Source organism: Globicephala melas, chromosome 15 (genome assembly GCF_963455315.2).
Source record: "Globicephala melas chromosome 15, mGloMel1.2, whole genome shotgun sequence".
Lineage (NCBI taxonomy): Eukaryota > Metazoa > Chordata > Mammalia > Artiodactyla > Delphinidae > Globicephala > Globicephala melas.
In genome coordinates this window covers 85,648,846-85,669,071 of record NC_083328.1, presented here as the reverse complement: position 1 = coordinate 85,669,071, position 20,226 = coordinate 85,648,846, and the positions used below count along the sequence as shown (strand labels likewise).

The window sequence follows — 20,226 nt, the reverse complement described above, 5'->3', positions numbered from 1 at the left end:
CCCCTGGAGGATGCTCCCCGCGGACACCCCCTCAGGATCCTCCCAGAATATCCCTTCCCCCTGGGAAAACGTCCCTCCCAAAGATGTTTCCCTGGAGGATGCTTGCCTCCCCAGCCCACCAACCTGAAAAGTCTCTCTTCCACTGTCTGGGAATGTTCCCCTCCACCCTGAGATCCCCAACCTGGAGATCTTTTTCTTGGAGGATGCTTACCTCCTAGAAGTCCAGAACCATCCCCTGGAAGAAGCCCCGCCCCCACGTCCTCCTCAGAAGAATGTAGCCCAGGATGCCCTCTCCTCTGAGGATGTTTCCAGAGGGTCCCTGTCCCCCAGAGCACCCCCCAGAATGTCCCTTCCCCTCCAGAACATTCCCCCTGGAGGATACCTCTCTCCACCATGGTGCCCCCTCAGGATGACCTGAGGCAGGATGTCCCCCGAAGGGTGGCCCCCTGGAGGTTGTCCACAGCAGATGTCCCCCACCCTGTACGAATTTGTGGAGGATGTCCCCCCGCAAGGATGCCCCCAGGAGGACACCCCCTGGAAGTTGTCCCCCAGGTGTCCCCCCAGGATGCCCTCCAGGTGTCGGCTGGGGCAGCAGTCTCATCAGATTTCCTTTGGGGACTGAACTGCTTTCAAGCCCCCTCAGATGGTTGGTAGAACCCATCTTTCTGAGCAGTAGGGCAGAGATCCCTGTGTCCCCTCCAGAAGTTCACAACTGGGCAGTTTGCTTCTTCAAGGCCAGCGGGAAAGTCTCTCTCCAGTAGAGAGTCCCATAGTGCAGTGTCCTCGTGGGTCTGCCCTCCTGTCCCCCTTGCTGCATTATAATGGTTATAAGAAAGCACAGGGGCTGCCTGCACTTACGAGGGGCCACCAGGCAAAGATCCAAACATCTGGAGGCAGAAATGACCGGGGATCACCCTCGGGGCTGTTCAACACAGACTGAGGCCCAGCCCCGCCCCCGGGGATGCTGACCTCGCCCAGCCCTGCAAGTCAGCTACCAGGCCTCAGGGGACGTGACAGTCCTCAAGCTGTGTGGCCGGGAACAACCCAGAGCTGAACAGAACCTGCCAATCTTGGCCACGGGCACAGCTAAAGACCTTTTTTGGTGCTGGTGCCAATTCCTTGCAGGCTCACCAACCTGTTACCTCTCTGGGTACCATCTTGCCTGGACGACTTTCTAGAAGGACAGTGGTGACTCCGCCAAAGGTATGGAGCTCTGGGCATTTCTGCAAATCGTCTGCCACCGATGGCCTGGGCAGGTGTCCCGAGGAGCAGGTGACAGGAGAGCTGCCAGGCATCGGGTGGGGCTGGCCCACCGCAGGCTGCGGCCACGGGCCTGGCCTTCACCTTAGCTGACTTGCAGCTGGCCTCGGACTTCCAGCCTCTGATGAGGCACTGATGGGTGCTGGGGTGCCCTCCAGGGTTGGGCAGCTCTGAGAGCACGTGGGTGGGCAGGTTCCCCCGCTCTGCCCCAGAGAACAGACAAGCATGCAGCGGAGGCAGGGCCGTGGCCCCAGCCTGCGGCGCTCAGAGCACAGCCTTCCCACGGCTGCCTGCGGCCACGCACAAGGCTTGTTCTCAGATGCTGCCCAGCTTCCACTTTACAAGTGCCATTCACACCCAACTGCACCTGGGCTCCGTCTAGATCCACCCCCCCGCGACCCGTGGCAGGAGGTTACCGCCGAGGCTGTGATCTTCTGCTGGAGACTTACCCCACGGGGGCCCCCCATGAGGCAGGTCTGACCGTGGGGTGCAAGCTTCTGCCCCAGCTGCCCACACAGGAAAGTCGGGCTGGAAGGCCAGGGCTGCTCAGGGTCGGCAGACCCGACCCAAGACGCTCAACCTGACACAAGACACTGCTGGACAACGTCAGCCCTGCCGGGGAAGCGAGTGCCGGCCTCCGACCCCGTGCCAGGTGGCCTCAGCCCATGGAGCTCCTGGCCTGGCCTCGTGGGCTCAGCCTGTTCTGACCTCGTGCTCCTGGTGCTGGGGGACGGGTGGCATTCAATGTCCTCGTGGTTTGTCCAGATGAGGGCGAGCACCTTCGCCGTCACTCGGGAGGCCCGGCTGTGCCTCTCAACACGAGCTCAGCCAGAATTCTCGCCTTCACGTTCGTTTGTTCTTCGGAAGGAGGCACCAGTTCCCGCTGGTTTGCTCTCCTGACATTTTGCATTTGAAGGGTTGCTTACATGCAACGAAGTAGCCACTGGAACCCATTGTTACTAGGTTGTATATTCATTGTATCAAGTGATCCAGTACATCAAAGTTAGCTTCAGTTGTAAATCTTGAAAAAATACAACTTCCTATTGTAGGAGGAGTTAACTTACTTTGGTATCAGAATCACACAACTCCAGGTTGCTTTTTGTGTTTTAATGTCCCTCAGTCAAACACAAGCGTACCTCGGTCAGCCCGGGGCCCAGGCTGCGGCGGGTCAGCCCCACGGCCTGCCTCCCTCCACATGCTCATTTGGTCTGTTGCAAGTTACTTGAGAATACAAAAATAACCGCTACAAATTCTCTGTGTCGGCATATAAAAACTGAGCAAAAATTATCTCAGTAGTCTGTTACCTTAAAACAAAACATCTCAGAAAAAATACAACACAGGTTTAACTTCTGCAGTATTTTTTTTCCATATAAAACACTAGTAAAATAGGCTCCTTAAAAATTAAATAGTGAAACATCAACCAAATTATATACATCGTTACAGTACAAGTGAGTGAGGCAAAACACCCAGTTCTCAGTCTCTCGGGTGGTGGAGGGGCCGGTGCCCGCGGCCTGACGCTCTCCTGAGGCCGCAGTCAGTTGACAGCGGTAGACAGATGGACAGATGGACAAACGGGAAGACCGGGGCTCCTCAGAGCACAGAGGGGGTCGGTGTGTTATTGCTGGCTGTGCCCCGCTCTCTGCCCACGCAGCCTGGTTTGCAGGCCCATGCCAACACTTAGCCACAGGTGCAGCTCAGCCGTCGTCACGAAGCCACGAGTGTCCGGCGTGATCGTGGCCTGGGCTCACACCTCTTGGGTCTCAGCATCTGAACGGGTCCTGTTCCGGTCGTCAGGGGCCATCTGAGCCCAGGCGATCTGAGTGGCACCGCGGGAGCCTCTGGCACCTGAGGGCAGGCAGCAGGCCCAGTGGCATTTGACCCGACTGCCTGGTGACCACGGTGCCCGCCTGCTGTGAGCGTCTACGTCCGGCGCCGCTTGGCCGCGCTGGGGCTGGAGGGGTTGCTGTTGGCGGTCAGGACTTTGTCGGTGACCCGGCTGCGCTTCCGCTTGTCCGGCCCCTCTTTGGACCCCAAGTCTGAGTTGCTCTTGTCTTTGTCTTTGCTGGACTTTTCTGTTGCTTTCCCCAAGCTTCCTGAAGATGAAAAAACTGGGAGACAAAATCATTTGGCTGAAAACAGAATATCCAAAATTTTATTTCATCTTCCTGTTCAGTTTAAGAAGTCTACACCTACACACATGACATTGACCCCAAAAGTCTCCTCCTGAACTGGGGGTGCCCATGTGGCCTGCCCCTTGGGGGAGCGTGCCCGTCTTTGCTCCTTGGGGTTTGCCCTGCACTGAGACGGCCGCCACCCGTTCCACTTCAGTCGGACACCCTCCTGCACCCCATGACCACTGACCGGGCCCGGGGCCAGGCTGTCCTGTGCCCCCTTCCCCGCCCCGTGCCGGCCCCGTGCGTGACCTCCCAGCGTGGGAGGCTCTGCCTGAGCAGACGGAAGGGGCCTTCTCAGCTGCTGAGCCAGACGCCAGGCCCTGGCTGCCCGTGACGGGGAGGCCTGGCCAGGCTGGGGTGCTGTGCCCCTGGGGCCCCAGGAGGGGTGGGCGAGCTCCATACTTACCATCATCGGCCACATTGTGGGGGTCCACGTCTTCCTTCATTTCCTCGTTCGTATCCTCCTCAATGACCACTTTTCCTGGGGGGAGACGGCCGATGGTGACCTAGAGCCCGGGGCGGTGGGCGCCACAGCCCCACCCGACCTGCAGCAGCTCAGGCCAGGGGCTCCTCCTGACTCGGGAGGCGTGTATGTCCTTCAGGAAGTCCTCCCCCCGTCCCGGGGGCCCCCAGACCTCCCCCTCCAGAGGGCCCAGCATCCCCCTCCGGTGATGCTCACTCCCCGAGGCTCGTGACCTTCACCCTGACGCCACCACCCTCAGTCTTTCCTAGCTCCCAAATCTGCTCTCACCCGAGTCTTACCTTCTCGGACTTCTTGAATGATTTCTTCTGGAAGGACGAAGTTCCTCTCTGGATTTGGGAATGGAAGAATCTCAGACTCGTGCTGATGGCAAACAGGGCATTTTGGTTTTTTTTAAGAAACAGAAGAAAACTTGATTTTAAAAGTCACATTGAAAAGAAAATGTGACTAAAGACATGTAAGAGACAACTCAGGAGCGACCAATGAACACACGTGACCGTCTTGGGGGCTGCAGTGGGCAGGCGCAGGGCTGAGACCTTTCTTCTTTCTCTTGTGCAGTCTACAGGGGCTGGCTTGTCACAGAGACCCAGACAAGGCAAAACTACAGTGTGGGCCACAGGCAGGCATCACGATGGGAATAAGGGTTTAGTGTCACCTGAGATGATGCCGGGCCGCTCCGCCGGCTGGCACGCCTCCGGGGGCAGTCAGGCAGTGCTGTGGCGTGGCCTGGCTGCACGGGCTCCCCCTCCAGGAGAGCGCCTTCAGAGCCTGCGACAGCCGTGAGGAAAGGCCATGGTGCCTGGGTCCCGTGTCCGGGGGGAAGGAGCCAGGGAGGCAGGGAGAGCCACCCCCGTGGAAACCAGGTAAGCAAAGCAAAATGGAGGGAGGTCACACACATGCCAGAGGGAGAGAGGCCCCGAAAACACGGACCACCGGACGAAGAGAAAGGTGAGCTGGTGGGAAGGGTCTCTAGGTTGGGAGGTGGGTCAGGAGACAGGGCCTCCAGTCCCCAGCTTGGGAGCTGTGCTGACAAGCCAGGTGGTCAGCATGTAAATGTGCCACCCAGCACCCGGAGCTTCGCAAACCCCGAGGGCTCCGGGGCTCACGGTCACCTGCGGGGTGCGGTCCACAGACTCGTGTTTAACCCCGAGGCCTCCGGGGCTCACGGTCACCTGCGGGGTGCGGTCCACAGACTCATGTTTACGAGGCCCCAGGGGACCGAGGCATCAGCTCCATAGCGGTGCTGGGGTCTAAGGAAGCGGGGCGGGAAGGGCCACCTGTCCTGGGCTGAGACCCCTGGGTGGCCCCCCCCCAGTGTCACGTGGGCCCTGTGCTGGGCGTCACAGCCACAGGACCTTGGAGCCAGGGCCGGTGCCTGAGAGCCAACTGTCTCTCCTACCGCACCAGGGCCCGCCAGGACAGGGGCCCTGCCACACTCATCTCTGTGTCTAGCTCCTGGCCCCCAGCCTGGAGTCGGGGTGCAGGAGGTTCCTGGGGGTCGGGGGACCCCCAACGTGACAAGCACGGGAGTCCTGTCAAGCCTCTGAACACAGGAATTCTCGGGGAGCGGGGCCCCGGCTCATGGGCACGGCCCCCCTGCAGGGCCTGCTTTAGTTTAGCGACTTGTCCTCGAGTTTCCTGGGTACTGACTGTGGGCCAGGAGGTCAGTTCCAGGGCCCAGCTGTCAGTTCCCCTTTCTATGCGAGGACGACGAGGCGCAAACGACTTGCCCAAGACCAACAGGGAGCAAATGGCAGCGGGTTTATGGACACAAGAAGGCCCGGGCTTCGCTCTCCACCTCACAGATGTGCAGCAGGTCTCAGCTGGGGGGCTGGGGCAGCCCCAAGTCCCGAGGAGAGGCAGAGCCTTGCCTAACCCCAGCACGGTCTCCCACCCTGCTGGTCACCTGACATCCCCACTCCCACTCATTCTCCAGACACCCCGGCCTCCTCTGCGTTCCCTGACGCACCAATGCCTGCTGCCACAGGGCCTTGACACCTGCCATTCCTCTGCCGGGAATGCGTACCTGTCTTTTCTGCCGTCCTGGTTACCTAGTTAACCTTTCCCCCCTCAGACACGGCCAGCTGGGGGTTCCATGAGGCCTGGGCCCCTGCCTGCCTGGTTCTCACAGAAACCACCGTATTCATCTTAATGTGACTCAGACCCGGTCACCTCCCTGCCTGTAGCACTCGGGGACTTTCCACAAGACTGACAATGGCCTAAGAGCCCCCTCCCATGAGCTTCAGCTCCCTAGTTATCTCCTGGCAAGACCTTAACCGGCCACCCCCCAACCCCCCACCTAAGCTAGTTCCACGCGATAACTAGCTACCGTCATTAGGCTTGTGTTTCGTTAAACTACTCAGAGCTATCTTGTTCAACAACTGGTCCCCTGTGGGACATCCCAGACATCAAGGTCCCTGAGGCCAGGGCCCGGCAAGGACCCAGGGAGGAGGCACGGAGCGGGCTCCCTGCCACCAGCTCTGTCTGGGGAGCGAGGGGCTCTGGCCCTGGGAGGACGGGGGAGGGTGGGGTCCTGCTCACCAGCGCCTGCATGTCATACATGGTGCTCAGATGGTCCCAGATGACCTTGGATGGGACCTGCCGCCCGATGTTCTGGCTGAACTTGTCTCGGATACAGATCATGTGGAAGTGCCGGTTCACACCTGCAGAAGGAAGGGGTCAGCTCGTGGGGAGGGGCGGGCCAGCAGGTAGGGTGGCGAGGAGAGGTGGGGGGCAAGGGGGCGAGAGGGGCAGCGGTTGGAGGGGGTGGGGGTTAGGGGAGCAGGGGTGCGGGGGCAGAGGAAAGGGCAGGGGTCAGCGGGGAAGGAGTAAAGAGGGGCCGGGGTGGCTGGGCGCAGGAGCGGGGGCTGAGGGAGGGGGTGGGGTGCGCAGGTGGGGGCAGGGTCGGCGGGGGTGCAGGCACAGGAGGCCCCGCCCCGTCCGCCCCGCGCGCGCCCCCGGCCGTTGCCCGCCGCCCCGCCCCCACGCGGGTGCGCGGCCTCGGCGCGGCGCTCCGCTCACCGACGGGCTTGTGGCCCAGCATGGCGTGGAAGAGGCACACCTCCACCTCGGGGCTCCACACCACCGTCTCCTCGGCAGGGCTGGTGGCCGCTTCTCCCGGCCCCTTGTCGCCCGCCGCGCCGCCGCCGCCCACCTCAGCCTCCCCCATAGCCCGGCCGCCCAGCGACGAGCCCCCGGCGGGAGCTGGCGCGGCCACGGGCTCCGCGCAGGCGCACTCCACGGGGCGGGCGCGCGCTCGGTGGGTTCGCTCTCGGGCTCGCGCGCGGCGCCTGCGCAGGCGCAGCTGCGGGCTGGGTCGCGGCGACTCCTGGCGGCCCGGTCCCGCGGCGCAGCGCCGTCAGAGTGCGGATCACTGGAAGGAGTGCGTTTGGGGAGAGGGATGGAAACGCCCTAAATTAGGTTGTGGCGATATCTGCACAACTCGGGGTAAACCCCGCTGAACTGTACGCTTTAAATGGCGGAATTTCAAGTTACACCCCAGTAAAGCAGCTAAGAAGAAAAGAAACAGGCAACCTACAATGCCTGCGAGTGTGGGCTCCAAGAGCTTCCATTGCCCCTGGCCTGAGCGCTGCAGAGGGGCTCCTGCGCACCGGGGCAGGGGCGTCCGGGCCCATCCTCCCCGACCCGGGCCTCTAGAGTGGTCGGCAAGTGGGTTAACCCTGGCCGGGGAGGGGCGGGGCCTGGGCCTGGGCGGAGTCTGGTCCGAGGGTGGGGTCAAGCGGGGCGCCGGCCTGGGGGCAGTCCCGTGACGAGCTCAAAGCAGCACCCAATCGAGGCCGCCTGCTCCGCCCCGCCCCATCCCCGGCCACCTCGGGCTTCTCCCCGGCCCCTCCCCACCGGGTCAAGTCCACCGCGGTGACCGGGGAGGGTACCTAGGCGAGGAACGGTCTTCGACTCCCGCTGAGTGTAGACTCTCCGTCAGGCTTCCGGGTCCCCTTCCGGCTCTGCGGCCTGCCAGCTGTGTGCTGAACCTCTCCAGGCCGCAGTGCCTTCCTCCGTGCAATGGGAGCGACGACGGCGCCTTCCCCGGGGGTGCTGATGGGGGCTGGTTTCTGCTTGGGGACCCGGGCACACGCTCGGGCTTCTTAGCAAACATTTGGAGCCACTCTGGCCAGCCTCACCCCCTGGGACAGCCCGGGGACTCAGAGCCTGAGTCTTCCCATCCGTGAAGGGCGATGCTGGCGATGCCGGTCCCCACAAAGTGGGGAAACGTGGCCCATAGAGGATTCCACAATGGCCCAGGGCCACCAGCCGTCCTGGGAGCCACGATGTGGCTGGACGTTGTGATTCCAGCTGGGCCTGTGCTCCTCTCCTCTCTCTGACGCACAGGTGGGGCTCCCCTCAGGGGGTTGCTGCGAGGTGGGAATGAAGCAGGGCCCAAAGCCACTTAACACGGGCTCTGTCACACAGGAAGTGCTAACAGACAGTGGCCCTCACCATTTATCTCCCTACTGTTCCGGGACCCGTCGTGGTCCCTGCGCCTCCACCAGGTTCGCCCTCTGCTCATCCCCTACCCCATCCCTGCCTTCTTCAATCTGGAGAGCCTCCTCCCCCAGGAACCGCCCCCCCCCCCCGACTGCCTTGGCTGGTTTGTGCCCCTCTCCTGCAGTCTCTTCGGCCCTGCCTGGAGTCAGCTGTGCCTGATTATTTTCCCCACTGCACTGGAGGTTCTGGGGGCCGGGCTGTGTCTTGGTCCTCTGTGGTGGCCACTGCACCTGAACCGTGTTTGGCCAGCTGCTGTGGTCCACAGACACCTGGTTCCCTTTGTTCTAGGCAGATCCTGGAATGCGTCCCTGGCAATCAGACTCGATGCAGAGAGACAGGTTGGACAATTTGGGCAAAAGGAAACCATCTTCTCCACATCTTTCTTACTCGAAGCCTCCCAGTTACTGCCTGTTTGTCTGCTCCACCAACTCTATCTGTGGGTTCCGTGCCCGCCTCCGTGCCCAGCGTCAGGATGGAGCTGAATGCCGTGCTCAGCTGCCAGGACTCTGCCTAATCCCAGTGATTTGGCTTATTTCCCCGTGTCGCACAGATGTGAGCACAGTTGGAGCTAGGCTTAGGCAGGATTAAGGGATCGGGAGCACTGTGCCTGCGCCTTCAGCCTCTGGGTTTTGGTGAATCAAGCATCGGGCTTCAGAGCGACTGACTGCACTGGTGATCCAGCGTGGGTGACGGGGCCACCTGGGAGTTACTTAGGATGAGCAGCCTCAAAATAAGACGTGGAAAAAAGTTTTAAAAAGTGAAATGCAGCTGGATAGAGAGATGTGTGTGGGCCCGGTGCGTTTCCTTCTGGGATGATCATGAGAGTCTGGGCTGAAGGAAGCCCCTTAGCCCACGAATGGAAAGCTGCTGGGGAGAAATTCCTCTGTTATGGGCAGTTTCTTCCCACCTGGTTACGAAGGCAAGGGGTGGGTGTTGTCTAGGGCTGAAACATGGCTGGGAAAGAGGCGGTCACTCAGGTGTCATTAGCAGTTGATTGTTGAGTGCCTCCTGCATGCTTGGTACGGGGCTGTGGGTAGGGACTGGGCATGGTGACTGCTCTGCTGGGAGCCCACACTCTGGGGATCACACTGAAGAAGACATAAGATCTTATGTGAAGGAGTGGAAAAGAAGGGAGCTTCCCTGGGGATGAGGACAGCCCCAGGTGGCAGGACTTCAGAGAGAGGCCACAGGTGCAACCAGGAACCTGACTCTGAGCCCCACACTCTTGATCTCAGTGCACAGGGGTCCCTGGATCCTGGCATGGCTCAGACACCACCCCTGGACACACTCTGGGTGCTCAGAGCCCTGGACACACACTGCAGGGGCCAGCTAAGACCAAGGGCTTCCCCTGGACGTTCTGGGCAACTAGACCTCCAGGGCCCTGGGAGGGGTGGGGGATGGGTAGCTCCTCCCCCAGTAAAGAAGACATTGGATCAAACTACCAATGTTATTTTTCACAGAACTAGAACAAATAATTTTAAAATTTGTATGGAAACACAAAGACCCTGAATAGCCAAAAACAGCCTTGAGAAAGCAGAACAGATCTGGAGGAACCACGCTCCCTGACTTCAGACTATACTATGAAACTACAGTCATCAAAACAGTATGGCACTGGCACAAAACCAGACACATGGGTCAGTGTGGACAGAAAGCCCAGAAATAAACCCACACACTTGTGGTCAATTATCTACAACAAAGGAGGCAAGAATATACAATGGAGAAAAGACAGTCTCTTCAATAAGTGGTGCTGGGAAAATGGACAGCCACATGTAAAAGAATGCATTTATAAAATTTTCTCACACCATATACAAAAACATAAACTCAAAATGGATTAAAGACCTAAATGTAAGACCAGAAACCATAGAACTCCTAGAGGAAAACATAGGCAGAACACTTTTTTACATAAATCATAGGGATATTTTTTTAATCTGTCTCCTAGAGGAAAGGAAATAAAGGCAAAAATAAATAAATGGGACTTATTAAACTTAAAAGTTTTGCATAGCAAAGGAACCCATCGACAAAACAAAAAGACAATCTACTGAATGGGAGAAAATATTTGCAAATGATATGACTGATAGGAGTTAATATCCAACATATATGAACAGCTCATACAACTCAACATCAAAAAAACAAACAACCAGATTAAAAAATGGGCAGAAGAACTGAATAGACATTTTTCCAAAGAGAAAAATGCAGATGGCCAACAGGCACATGAAAAGATGCTCAACATTGCTAATCGTCTGGGAAATGCAAATCAAAACCACAATGAGATATCACTTCACACCTGTCAAAATGGTTACTATCAAAAAAGAACACAAATAACAAATGTTGTCGAGGATGTGGAGAAAAAGGAACCTTCGTACTCTGTAGGTGGGGATGTAAATTGGTCTAGCTGTTGTGGACAACAGTATGGAGGTTTCTCAAAAAACTGAAAATAGGGCTTCCCTGGTGGCGCAGTGGTTGGGAGTCCGCCTGCCGATGCAGGGGACACGGGTTCGTGCCCCGGTCAGGGAAGATCCCACATGCCGCGGAGCAGCTAGGCCTGTGAGCCATGGCCGCTGAGCCTGCGCGTCCAGAGCCTGTGCTCCGCAACAGGAGAGTCCACAACAGTGAGAGGCCCGCGTACCGCAAAAAACAAACAAAAAAAACAACTGAAAATAGAACTACCATATGACCCAGGGATCCCACTCCTGGGTATATATCTGAAAAACAGAAACAAAAACACTAATTCAAAAAGGTACGTGCACCCCAGTGTTCATAGCAGCATTATTTACAATTGCCAAGATATGGAAGCAACCTGTGTCCATCAACAGATGAATGCATAAAGAAGATGTGGTACACACACACACACACGCACTACACACACACACACACGCACTACACACACACACACACACACACACACACACACTGGAATACTACTCAGCTACAAAAAAGAATGAAATTTTGCTATTTGCAGCAACGTGGATGGACCTGGAGGGTATTCTGCTAAGTGAAATGAGTCAGACAGAGAAAGACAAATACTGTATGTTATCACTTATATGTGGAATCTAAAAAATTAAACAAACTAGTGAATATAACAAAAAAGAAGCAGACTCACAGATATAGAGAACAAACTGGTGGTTACCAGTGGGGAGGGGGCAGGGGGGAGGGGCAAGATATGGACGGGGAATTAGGAGGTACGAACTATTAGATATAAAATAAACTACAAGGATATGTTGCACAACACGGGGAATATAGCCAATATTTTATAAAAACTATAAATGGAGTATAAACTTTAAAAATTGTAAATCACTATATTGTACACCTATAACATGTAATATTGTACATCAACTATACTTCAATAAAAAAAATAAATAAGTTAAAGAAAATGATGTTGATTTCCCCTCTCCATCCGACCGCGTATTCCACCTGCACAGAGCAAGTAGGGTCACGTGACAAGCGTCATGCCAAAGTCCCTGTGCCCGTGTGTGTGAGGGGCTGTGTGGCTTCACTGCCCTTCCCGTGTAAGATAAAGGAGGGTGGGTGGGCACACCCTGGGGGCTACACACGGGCTGAGGGAGGGAGCGCTGGGAGAGGCTGGTGGCGAGAGGGGAAGTCGACACGAGGTGCGTGGGGGAGGTGTGTGTGAGTGTGTGCGTATGTGTGGTAAGGAGGAAGCCTAAAGGCACTAAGTGCTGGGAGAGAAATACCAATAGAAGCCACAGATAACGTACGCAGAACAAAGAGTGCTTCGTATTAAAAACAAACTTTGAAAATAAATCAGCCTACCATTTATCTACCTTTCCATCTATCTATTTGTCTATCCATCTATCGTTTATCTATCCATCTATCATCTATCTTTTCTACCTTTCCATCTATCTACCTGTCTATCCATCTATCTATCTACCTTTCCATCTATTTACCTGTGTATCCATCTATCTGCCATCTATCTATCTATCCATCTATTTTCTATCTATCTATGTATCTATCTATCATCTATCCATCTATCTATCTATCCATCTGTTTTCTATCTATCATCTATCTCTCTACCTATCTATCTATCTCTCTACCTATCTCTGTATCTATCATGGGAGGTAAGAGACAAATAATAGCGGCTCCTGGAGGGTGGAGGTGCTGAGCAGATGGGGCAGGGGGACGGAGAGACCCTTTCCCGTGTGTCCTTGTGTACACGGGGCTTTTTGAACCACATGAAGTGAGCTGCCCATTCAAAAAATTAAATGAAAAAAATCTAACCTGCGACATACTATTTGCAATCATCAACAAATGATAAATTTAATTACTTTTTATGAGGTATGATTGACGTAAAACATTCTATTAGGTTTCAGGTGTACAGCATAATGATTTGATATTTGTATGCACTGTGAAATTGTCTACTTATTGAGAAAAGATGGCATATTCCTTGTCCGGAAAAGAAGAGGGCTGTGAAGAACCAGCGGGCGGGCGCCAGGCTGAGGGGACCCGAGGAGAGCAGAACCCCAGGGCTCCACACTGAGATGCAGGCTGTGCAGGAACCTGGGCTCTGCACTGAGCTCAGGTCGTGAATTAACCACTCACCACCCACAGCCCAGCCTGCGCATGTGCCACGACACTTGTATGTAAGCAACCTCACCACGGTCCCACAGTCAAGGACAGGGCCAGGAGCTGACCTCCAGAAGCCACCCAGCCGTGCCCCCCTCCCTCCCAGCCCACCAGGCCTGCTCTGCTCTGGTCCCCATGTGCTCTTACCTGGGCTCCCTCTTGCAAGCCACCCTCCAGCCCCCTGGGGCCACAGATACCTCCCCTACCTTTGCCTGTCTCTCTCCTGCCCAGACTTCAGCTCTCAGGTCCAAGGTCGCCGCCCCAGGGGCCTCTCCCGACTCCCAGACAAGAGGGGCTCCTCTGTTTCGGTCTGGTGCCCATGCGGAGACCTGGGAGGGTACGCTAATGGGGGTGGAAGAACTGGGCGCTGGCCGGGGGTCCTGCTCGCCCACGGCCGTCCTCGAGCCTCGTCCCAACCTCTGGACCGGGAAGACAGCTTTGTCACCTCGGTGCCCGGGGCTGAGGGGCCTGGAAGGTGAGGAACCAGCCTCAGCTTGCAGCCCCACATCACACCTCTAGGGGGAGTTTCCCACCCACCGTTTGGACCCAAACCAGGGCTCCTGTCTCAGAAACCTGCAGGCAGGAGCCTAGTGAAGGCATTTCCTGTTCCCTGGGACCAGGCCCACCCCAAGGGTGCCAGTTAGGGTGTTTTTTTAAAAAATTTAATTAATTAATTAATTAATTTGGTTGCGTTGGGTCTTCGTTGCTGCGCGCGGGCTTTTCTCTGGTTGCGGCGAGCGGGGGCTACTCTTCGTTGCGGTGCGCGGGCTTCTCATTGCGGTGGCTTCTCTTGTTGCGGGGCACGGGCTCTAGGCACACAGGCCTCAGCAGTTGTGGTGCACGGGCTTCAGTAGTTGTGGCTCGCGGGCTCTAGAGTGCAGGCTCAGTAGTTGTGGCGCACGGACTTAGTTGCTCCGTGGCATGTGGGATCTTCCCGGACCAGGGCTCGAACCCGTGTCCCCTGCATTGGCAGGAGGATTCTTAACCACTGTGCCACCAGGGAAGCCCGTTAGTGTGTTTTGAAAAAGAAGTCCAATTCTTCAGGCCGGGCACTTGAGGAATCTCCAGGGCCATTTGTCCCACCCGCTGGGGGAGGTTCTGTGCTCAGCCCGGCCCTCGTACTGTTACCATCCCCACCACGTCACCCATGGGGCCCAGGGGAGGTGGGGGGCCCCGGGGGGAAGGCTCAGCTGCTGGTCACTCCTGACTGGTGGGGTGCTCAGCTTCCTTTTGGGGTTGCCAGATTTAACATGTAAAAATAGAGGGTGCTCAGTTAAATTTGAATTTCAGTTAAACAAAGAATAATTTGCAGTAAGAGTATGCCCCAAATGCCACATAGGATAGACTTATATCCAAAATTATCCACCGTTTATTTAAAGATCAAAGTTAACTGGGTGCCCTGTATGTTACCTGTGACTCCTCACGGCTTTTGACTGAATTACCTTCCGGTCAGCAGCTTGGTTTGTCTTGAAACGTGAGGGCCGCCAGGTCCACGGTGTTCCGTCCGGCTCCCACTGAAGCGAGCTGCAGAGAGAGGGACAGGGCGGCCCTGTCACCGCGGGGGCTCGTTAGGATGTGTAGAGGAGCTGAGGGGTGCAGGCTCTGATGGCTGCGGGCACTGGTGCTACAGGTGCAGAGGGCCCCCGGGAGGGGTGCACCGCCTCCTGCCTTGACGGAGGGATTCTCGGTGCGTTTGTGCGATGGAAAGCCGCGTGGAATCCTGCCGGGTGTGCACCTCAAGTCCCTGGGTCTGGGGAAGGAGGGGGGCGGGTTCCGATAGACCCGGGCTGCTCGGTCGGCCTCTTGCCAGCGGCCTCGGCATCACCTGGGACTGGTCAGCAGTGCAGCGTCTCCCCACACATGCGCACGTGCACGCAGCTCCCTCCAGGGGCCTCGGGGGGACCGAGGTGAGGGATGCCGCCTGACCACCTCCCACGCTCCCCTCCAGTGGCCTCGAAGGCGGTGGGGGCCGGGCTGAGCTGCTTTTTATCGTCTTTTTATTTTCCAGTCTCTTGGGGGAGGTGACCTCTCGTTTCCTGCCTGTCCTGGGAAGTGTGGCCGTCCAAGCCCTGGGTCACAGCCCTTTGTCATCAGAGCGAGGCCCTGCTGGAAGGTCTTTGTTCAGCTGTGGGAGCCGGTGGCCTCACCTGTGACAGCAGGGACTGAGCCGATGGGAAATGAGAGGAGGGTCTCCCGGGCAGTGGCCATCATGATCTCCTTTGTGGTGGGGAAACTGAGGCAGGCTGGGTAAGTGGTCCCCTATACAAGGTGGGGGGCCAGGCTGAGTGCTCTGCTCGTGTGCCCCGGAGCACCAGGCCCCACCCTCTCACCTCCCCTGAGGGTGGGGTGCCACAGGACAGCACTCATTTTTCCCTTCCCTCCCCGCCTCCTCCTGTGGCCCCAGAGAGCCTGGGCACCCCTTTGCAGTGGGGCCCTTCCGGGGGAGGGGACCACCTCTGAGGGCTGTGGAGGTGGTTCGAGGTGTGGGGAAGGGGCCCTGCCGCACACAGGAGGGAAGGCAGCTCTGGGTTGTGACGGTGCACAATGGGCCTTGTTCTCAGCTTCTCCGTGTGGTGTGGCCTCACCCCGGGGCGGGGCGGGGGGCAAGGAGCAGACCCTTGATCTCCAGAGGCTGGCCTCTTACCGATGTCAGCTCTGAAGACCCCTGTCCCCAAGGGGACTCAGCCAACTCCTGCTTCCCCCAAGCCCCGCTCTGCTTTTCTTAATGAGGCTTTTATGCAGTCAGCTGATGGCGAGTCATGCATCATGTTCCACTGTTACTCTCATCTCCTTGGCTCTCCTGGAGCCCTGGGACAATTAGGACTTCAGAGACACCGCAGGACGACGATGTGACAGTTGTGAGATGTGTGGAGCCTGTGCCTGGGTGACCAATCATCTCAGCTCTCAAGGCAGTTTCAGCGGGACGAGCCAGGCAGAATGTGTTTACAAAGATGGACTCTTTCCCCATTAATTCAGCTGCCAAAGGCCAGCTCTGCTTTCTTGAGCAGAAGGAAGAAAAGGAAATGATTCTTTGGGTCAACGTGGAGAATGGCTAACACTGTCTTTGTAAAAGGAGCGATTCTTTTCACAGGCGAGAGAAATCATCCTGAATTAAAATCCCTTCCGCCTCGCACTGTCTGAAGTCGGGGTCCACAGCATCTGGGCCTCGGCGTGGTTTCTGTCCACTCTGAGGAGGGAAGGCGTGGGCTTTGAGGGTCGTCAGTATGGGCCTCAGGTGGGTACAAACTGCAGCCCAGATATGGATACAACGCAGGGGGACAAAGAAGTGACAACTGGGCTCACAGTTGCCCAGCAGGACTGAAGCAAAAGGGCCCCTCCTCATGTTGTCTCAGGACCTGGGGGCAAGGAGAAAAGCCAGGAGCTTAGAGAGAAACAGGCATGATCCCTAGAGACTCAGAGCCAGAGTGACGACAGCCGCCTCGGACCAGCAAGTTTCACGAGGAGAGTGATGCTGGGCCAGGGCCGGGCCAGCCTGTGCCTTCTTCAAGCATGAGGACAAGGTGCTGCCAGGCTCGGGGCCTCCCTGGCACGACAGCATTGGGAAGGAGGTGGGTTCACAGGACAGACGTGACCCCCGAAGGGAGTGTGGGCGCAGGTGCTGGGGGGATGCAGCGGCACAGTTTCATTCCCTTCCCTTGGCCCAGCACAGCCCTGGGCTCCTGGAAAACAACGTCTCTATCATCATAACACTTAAGTGCTGTTAATGAGCGTTACCTGGCTAGAAGCACTGTCAACCAGAGAGGAAGTCTTGACCGTGTCGTGGAGCGGAAGGTGAAAGTCTCCGATCAGACGTGTGAAGGGACATAGTGACCAGCGGGGAAGGAGAGCTCACACCACCAGGCTGGGGCGGGTGGAGCAGATGGCTAAGAAACAGGTTTCACCGTGTTCTTGAAAGTTACAAAGGCGTCCTCTCCAAGACAGAGAGCAACCCTCTAACCTAGGGAAACTGGGGGGTGGGAGGGGAGTCAGCAGGGAGCATAAATGCCCCAAGTCTACCATCTTTCAGAGCAAGTGTATGTTGAAAAATCAAGAAATAAAGATGCCGGCAGATTTAAGGTTCTCGTGCTCACCCCGTGTCTTATAGCTCGGGCTCCTATAACAGAGACTGCACGCTTGTGGGGCTTATCCACAACAGACGTTTATTTCTCTCGGCCTTGGAGGCTGGAGGTCTGAGATCAGGGAGCCGGCACCGTCGGGTCCTGGTGAGGCCTCTTCCCAGCTATAGACGAAGGTCTTCTCCCTGTGTCCTCACGAGGCGAGGGAGCTCTCTGGGGTCCCATTTACAAGGGCACTAATCCCATTGTGGGGGCTACACCCTCATGACCTCATCACCCACCTCCTAAGGCATCGCTTTGGGAATTAGGGTTTCAACACTAGAATTTGGGGGGACACTAACGCTCAGACCACAGGACACTGGAAGAACTAGGAGGAAACCCTGGAATAGATGCCTCTGGGGCATGGGGTGTGTGGTGACAGGAGGGACCTGAGAAGGGCCTGGCTCACCAGCATCCCAGGCTGTGGTGAGCATGCTCAGAATGGAGCCTGACACACAGCCAGGTGCCACTGGGAGAGGCTGTCACCTTCTGACCCTCCGCTCTGTACCCTCTGTGCCATCCAAACTGTCTCGCACCAACTCTCTTTTTACGTCTATTAAAAAAAATAAAATCCACCAAGGCAATGATCTCAGATGGTCCAGAAGAGGATCCATAGAGAGACAGGGGTTGAAAAGCAAACTCGGGCAGATGCAGCGACCTGGTGCACCTGGAGGTGGGGGAGGGGTGGGCCAAGATGCTCTTGTATGAGTCATACAACTTGAGCTTGAAATTATTTCAAGTTAAAAAATTTAAAAATATATAGAGATGGAGAGGAAAAAAGATACGTGAAGGAGACCTACCGCAACAGTGAGTTTTGTTTTGAAAACTAGCATTGTATAATTTCATACGTGATCAATTCCCAAATCCTGGCCTTTCTAGGTATTCCAGAGCAAGGCTTTCTGATTAAAATAATTCCCCAAACCTGCTTTGTAAAATGAAATCATTTCCATTTCATGTTAAGTCCACAGATGGAGGTGGTCAGCGCGAGGTGGTGGTGGGGAAGGCAGAGGGGAAATGAAAAGGGCTTTCAGGGCTGACCCCTCCAAAGGATCTCATGGGGTCACCAGGGGTCTCCCGTGAGCATTGGGGTATCTCTGACAAGACCACTTGGACCAGTTATAGCCCCAAAGATGGGGTGGGGGGCCTGCTGGGGTAGGGGTCACTCCGGAATCCTGGGAACTCATGTAGAGGCAGGTCCTGGTTTCAGCATTGCTCGGAGGAAACGCAGTCCTGAAGACCCTCCCGCCCCTTGGTTTTACACAGGAGGGGAAGGACCCCCGAGACTTGGCCTGGGGGCAGCTGAGGACTCCCATGGCTCCTGGCAGCACCAGAACCCACCGTGTGATGCTGGGCCCCTGTCCCCCCTGAGGAGCCATCACGGGCCTGGCCGTGAGTGTGGTCTGTCCTGGGACAGAGTGTCTGGCAGGAGCTGTCCTGAAACAGTCACACATCACCTGGCTCACTGGGGGTCCTGGCCGTGACTCTCTTGCCCAGGATGGGCTTGTGCATCCGAGGAGTCCAATGCAGGATGGCCCCGGCGGGCAGGTTTTGACCTAAGTCCGCGAAGACGGCAGTCGTGGCTCTGAAAATGCTCAGCATGAGAACTCACGCCCGGCCTCGGCTGGAGGGCCTTCCTTCCTTCCTGAGTGTTCTCCCTCATTTCTGTGTTGGGGGGTCTGGAGTGGCGAGCAGCAGAAGGGACCGTGGCTGGCTTGCAGAGCTGACAGGGAATGGGGGGGCTGGGGCAGGTGGGGTCCCCTGCTCTCCAGCTCTGTTCCTCCCGTCCAGGCCCACGTGCTGGGAAGGGGTGTGTTGCACTGATTGTCACCAGCTGGATGGGCCTCGGGGTGGAAAGCCAGCCCTCGAGGAAGCCCGAAGGGCTGCTAGGAAGGGACATGGCTGCTGGACCCCACGGCACCCTGTGAGACTGTCTCCCGGCTGCCTTCACGCTGGCTCGTGGGGCCGGGGAAGTGGGATGGCTCGGGGGAGCCCAGGGTGGGACCCCAGGATGGGACCCGACCAGCCCTCCTATGCAGCCCCCATCTGAGAGCACCCCCGCCTGGGCTCCAGCTCTGTCCCTGGGTCCCGGGCCCCTTGCCTGGTCGCATCGAGGACGCCCACGTGGGGCCTGGGCCATGTGCTCCTCCTTGGTTAATCTCTGAGCTCCGCGTGAGGCTGGGGCAGGGCGGCCGCTCATGCGGACCTGGGTTAAGTCAGAACAGATGCGGTGTTGGCCCTTCCTGGGACTGAGGCGAGTGGTGGGCTCAGAGCCCAGTGCCTCTTGGCATTGGTCTGTCCAAGCTGGGCCGTGCCACCTGTTACGGGCCCTTCCCATCGTCCACCTGAGGCTCAGGGTCTGAGGGTTGGGCAGCAGTCAAGGCCAGGCGCTGTGCTGGGTGTTCAAGGAGGACCACCTGGTCACCCACTTCCCTGCGGGGGCTGCCTCTGGAGAGGACCGGAGGGGCGGTGGGGGAGGTATGGGATGGTGATGTTTCTTGGCATCAGCTTTGCACCTCTTTTCGTGCTGCACGGTGTGTATATATCATCTATTTGAAAAATTGTATCTATATGTATGAAAAAGGTATATTTTAAAAAGCAAACAATGGGGCTTCCTGGTGGTGCAGTGGTTAAGAATCCGCCTGCCAATGCAGGGGACACGGGTTTGAACCCTGGTGTGGGAAGATCTCACATGCCGCGGAGCAACTAAGCCCACATGCCACAACTACTGAAGCCCACGCACCTAGAGCCCGTGCTCCACAACAAGAGAAGCCACCGCAATGAGAAGCCCGCGCACCGCAATGAAGAGTAGTCCCCGCTCGCCGCAACTAGAGAAAGCCTGCGAGCAGCAACGAAGACCCAACACAGCCAAAAATAAATAAATAAAATAGACACAACATTAAAGAAATAAAAAATGTTTTAAAAAATAAAAATAAAATAAAAAAAAATGAAAAGACGAGATGTAGAATCAGGTCTCGGCCAGGGCTCACCCTGAGGCTTGCACATTGGGGAGTTACTTTGGGCTCCCCGGCAGGTGATTAGTGGAAAGTCAGTCAAAGTCACCGACAGGCAGTTGCCTTTACAGAACCCCGAGCTCAGCCTGGTGTTTTCG

At 56.9% G+C, this 20,226-nt stretch overlaps 1 protein-coding gene across 1 annotated transcript; it reads right to left on the bottom strand.

Moving 5' to 3' along the window:
- Nucleotides 1–464: 464 nt before the first annotated feature.
- On the bottom strand, nucleotides 465–7,135 carry MRGBP (MRG domain binding protein). Its single transcript, XM_030841494.3, has 5 exons — nucleotides 6,937–7,135; nucleotides 6,457–6,578; nucleotides 4,197–4,278; nucleotides 3,841–3,915; nucleotides 465–3,368 (listed from the first exon to the last, which is right to left on the bottom strand). The coding sequence occupies exons 1-5, from the start codon at nucleotides 7,082–7,084 to the stop codon at nucleotides 3,181–3,183; spliced, it is 615 nt and encodes a 204-aa protein (XP_030697354.1). The 5' UTR covers nucleotides 7,085–7,135; the 3' UTR covers nucleotides 465–3,180.
- Nucleotides 7,136–20,226: the final 13,091 nt, after the last annotated feature.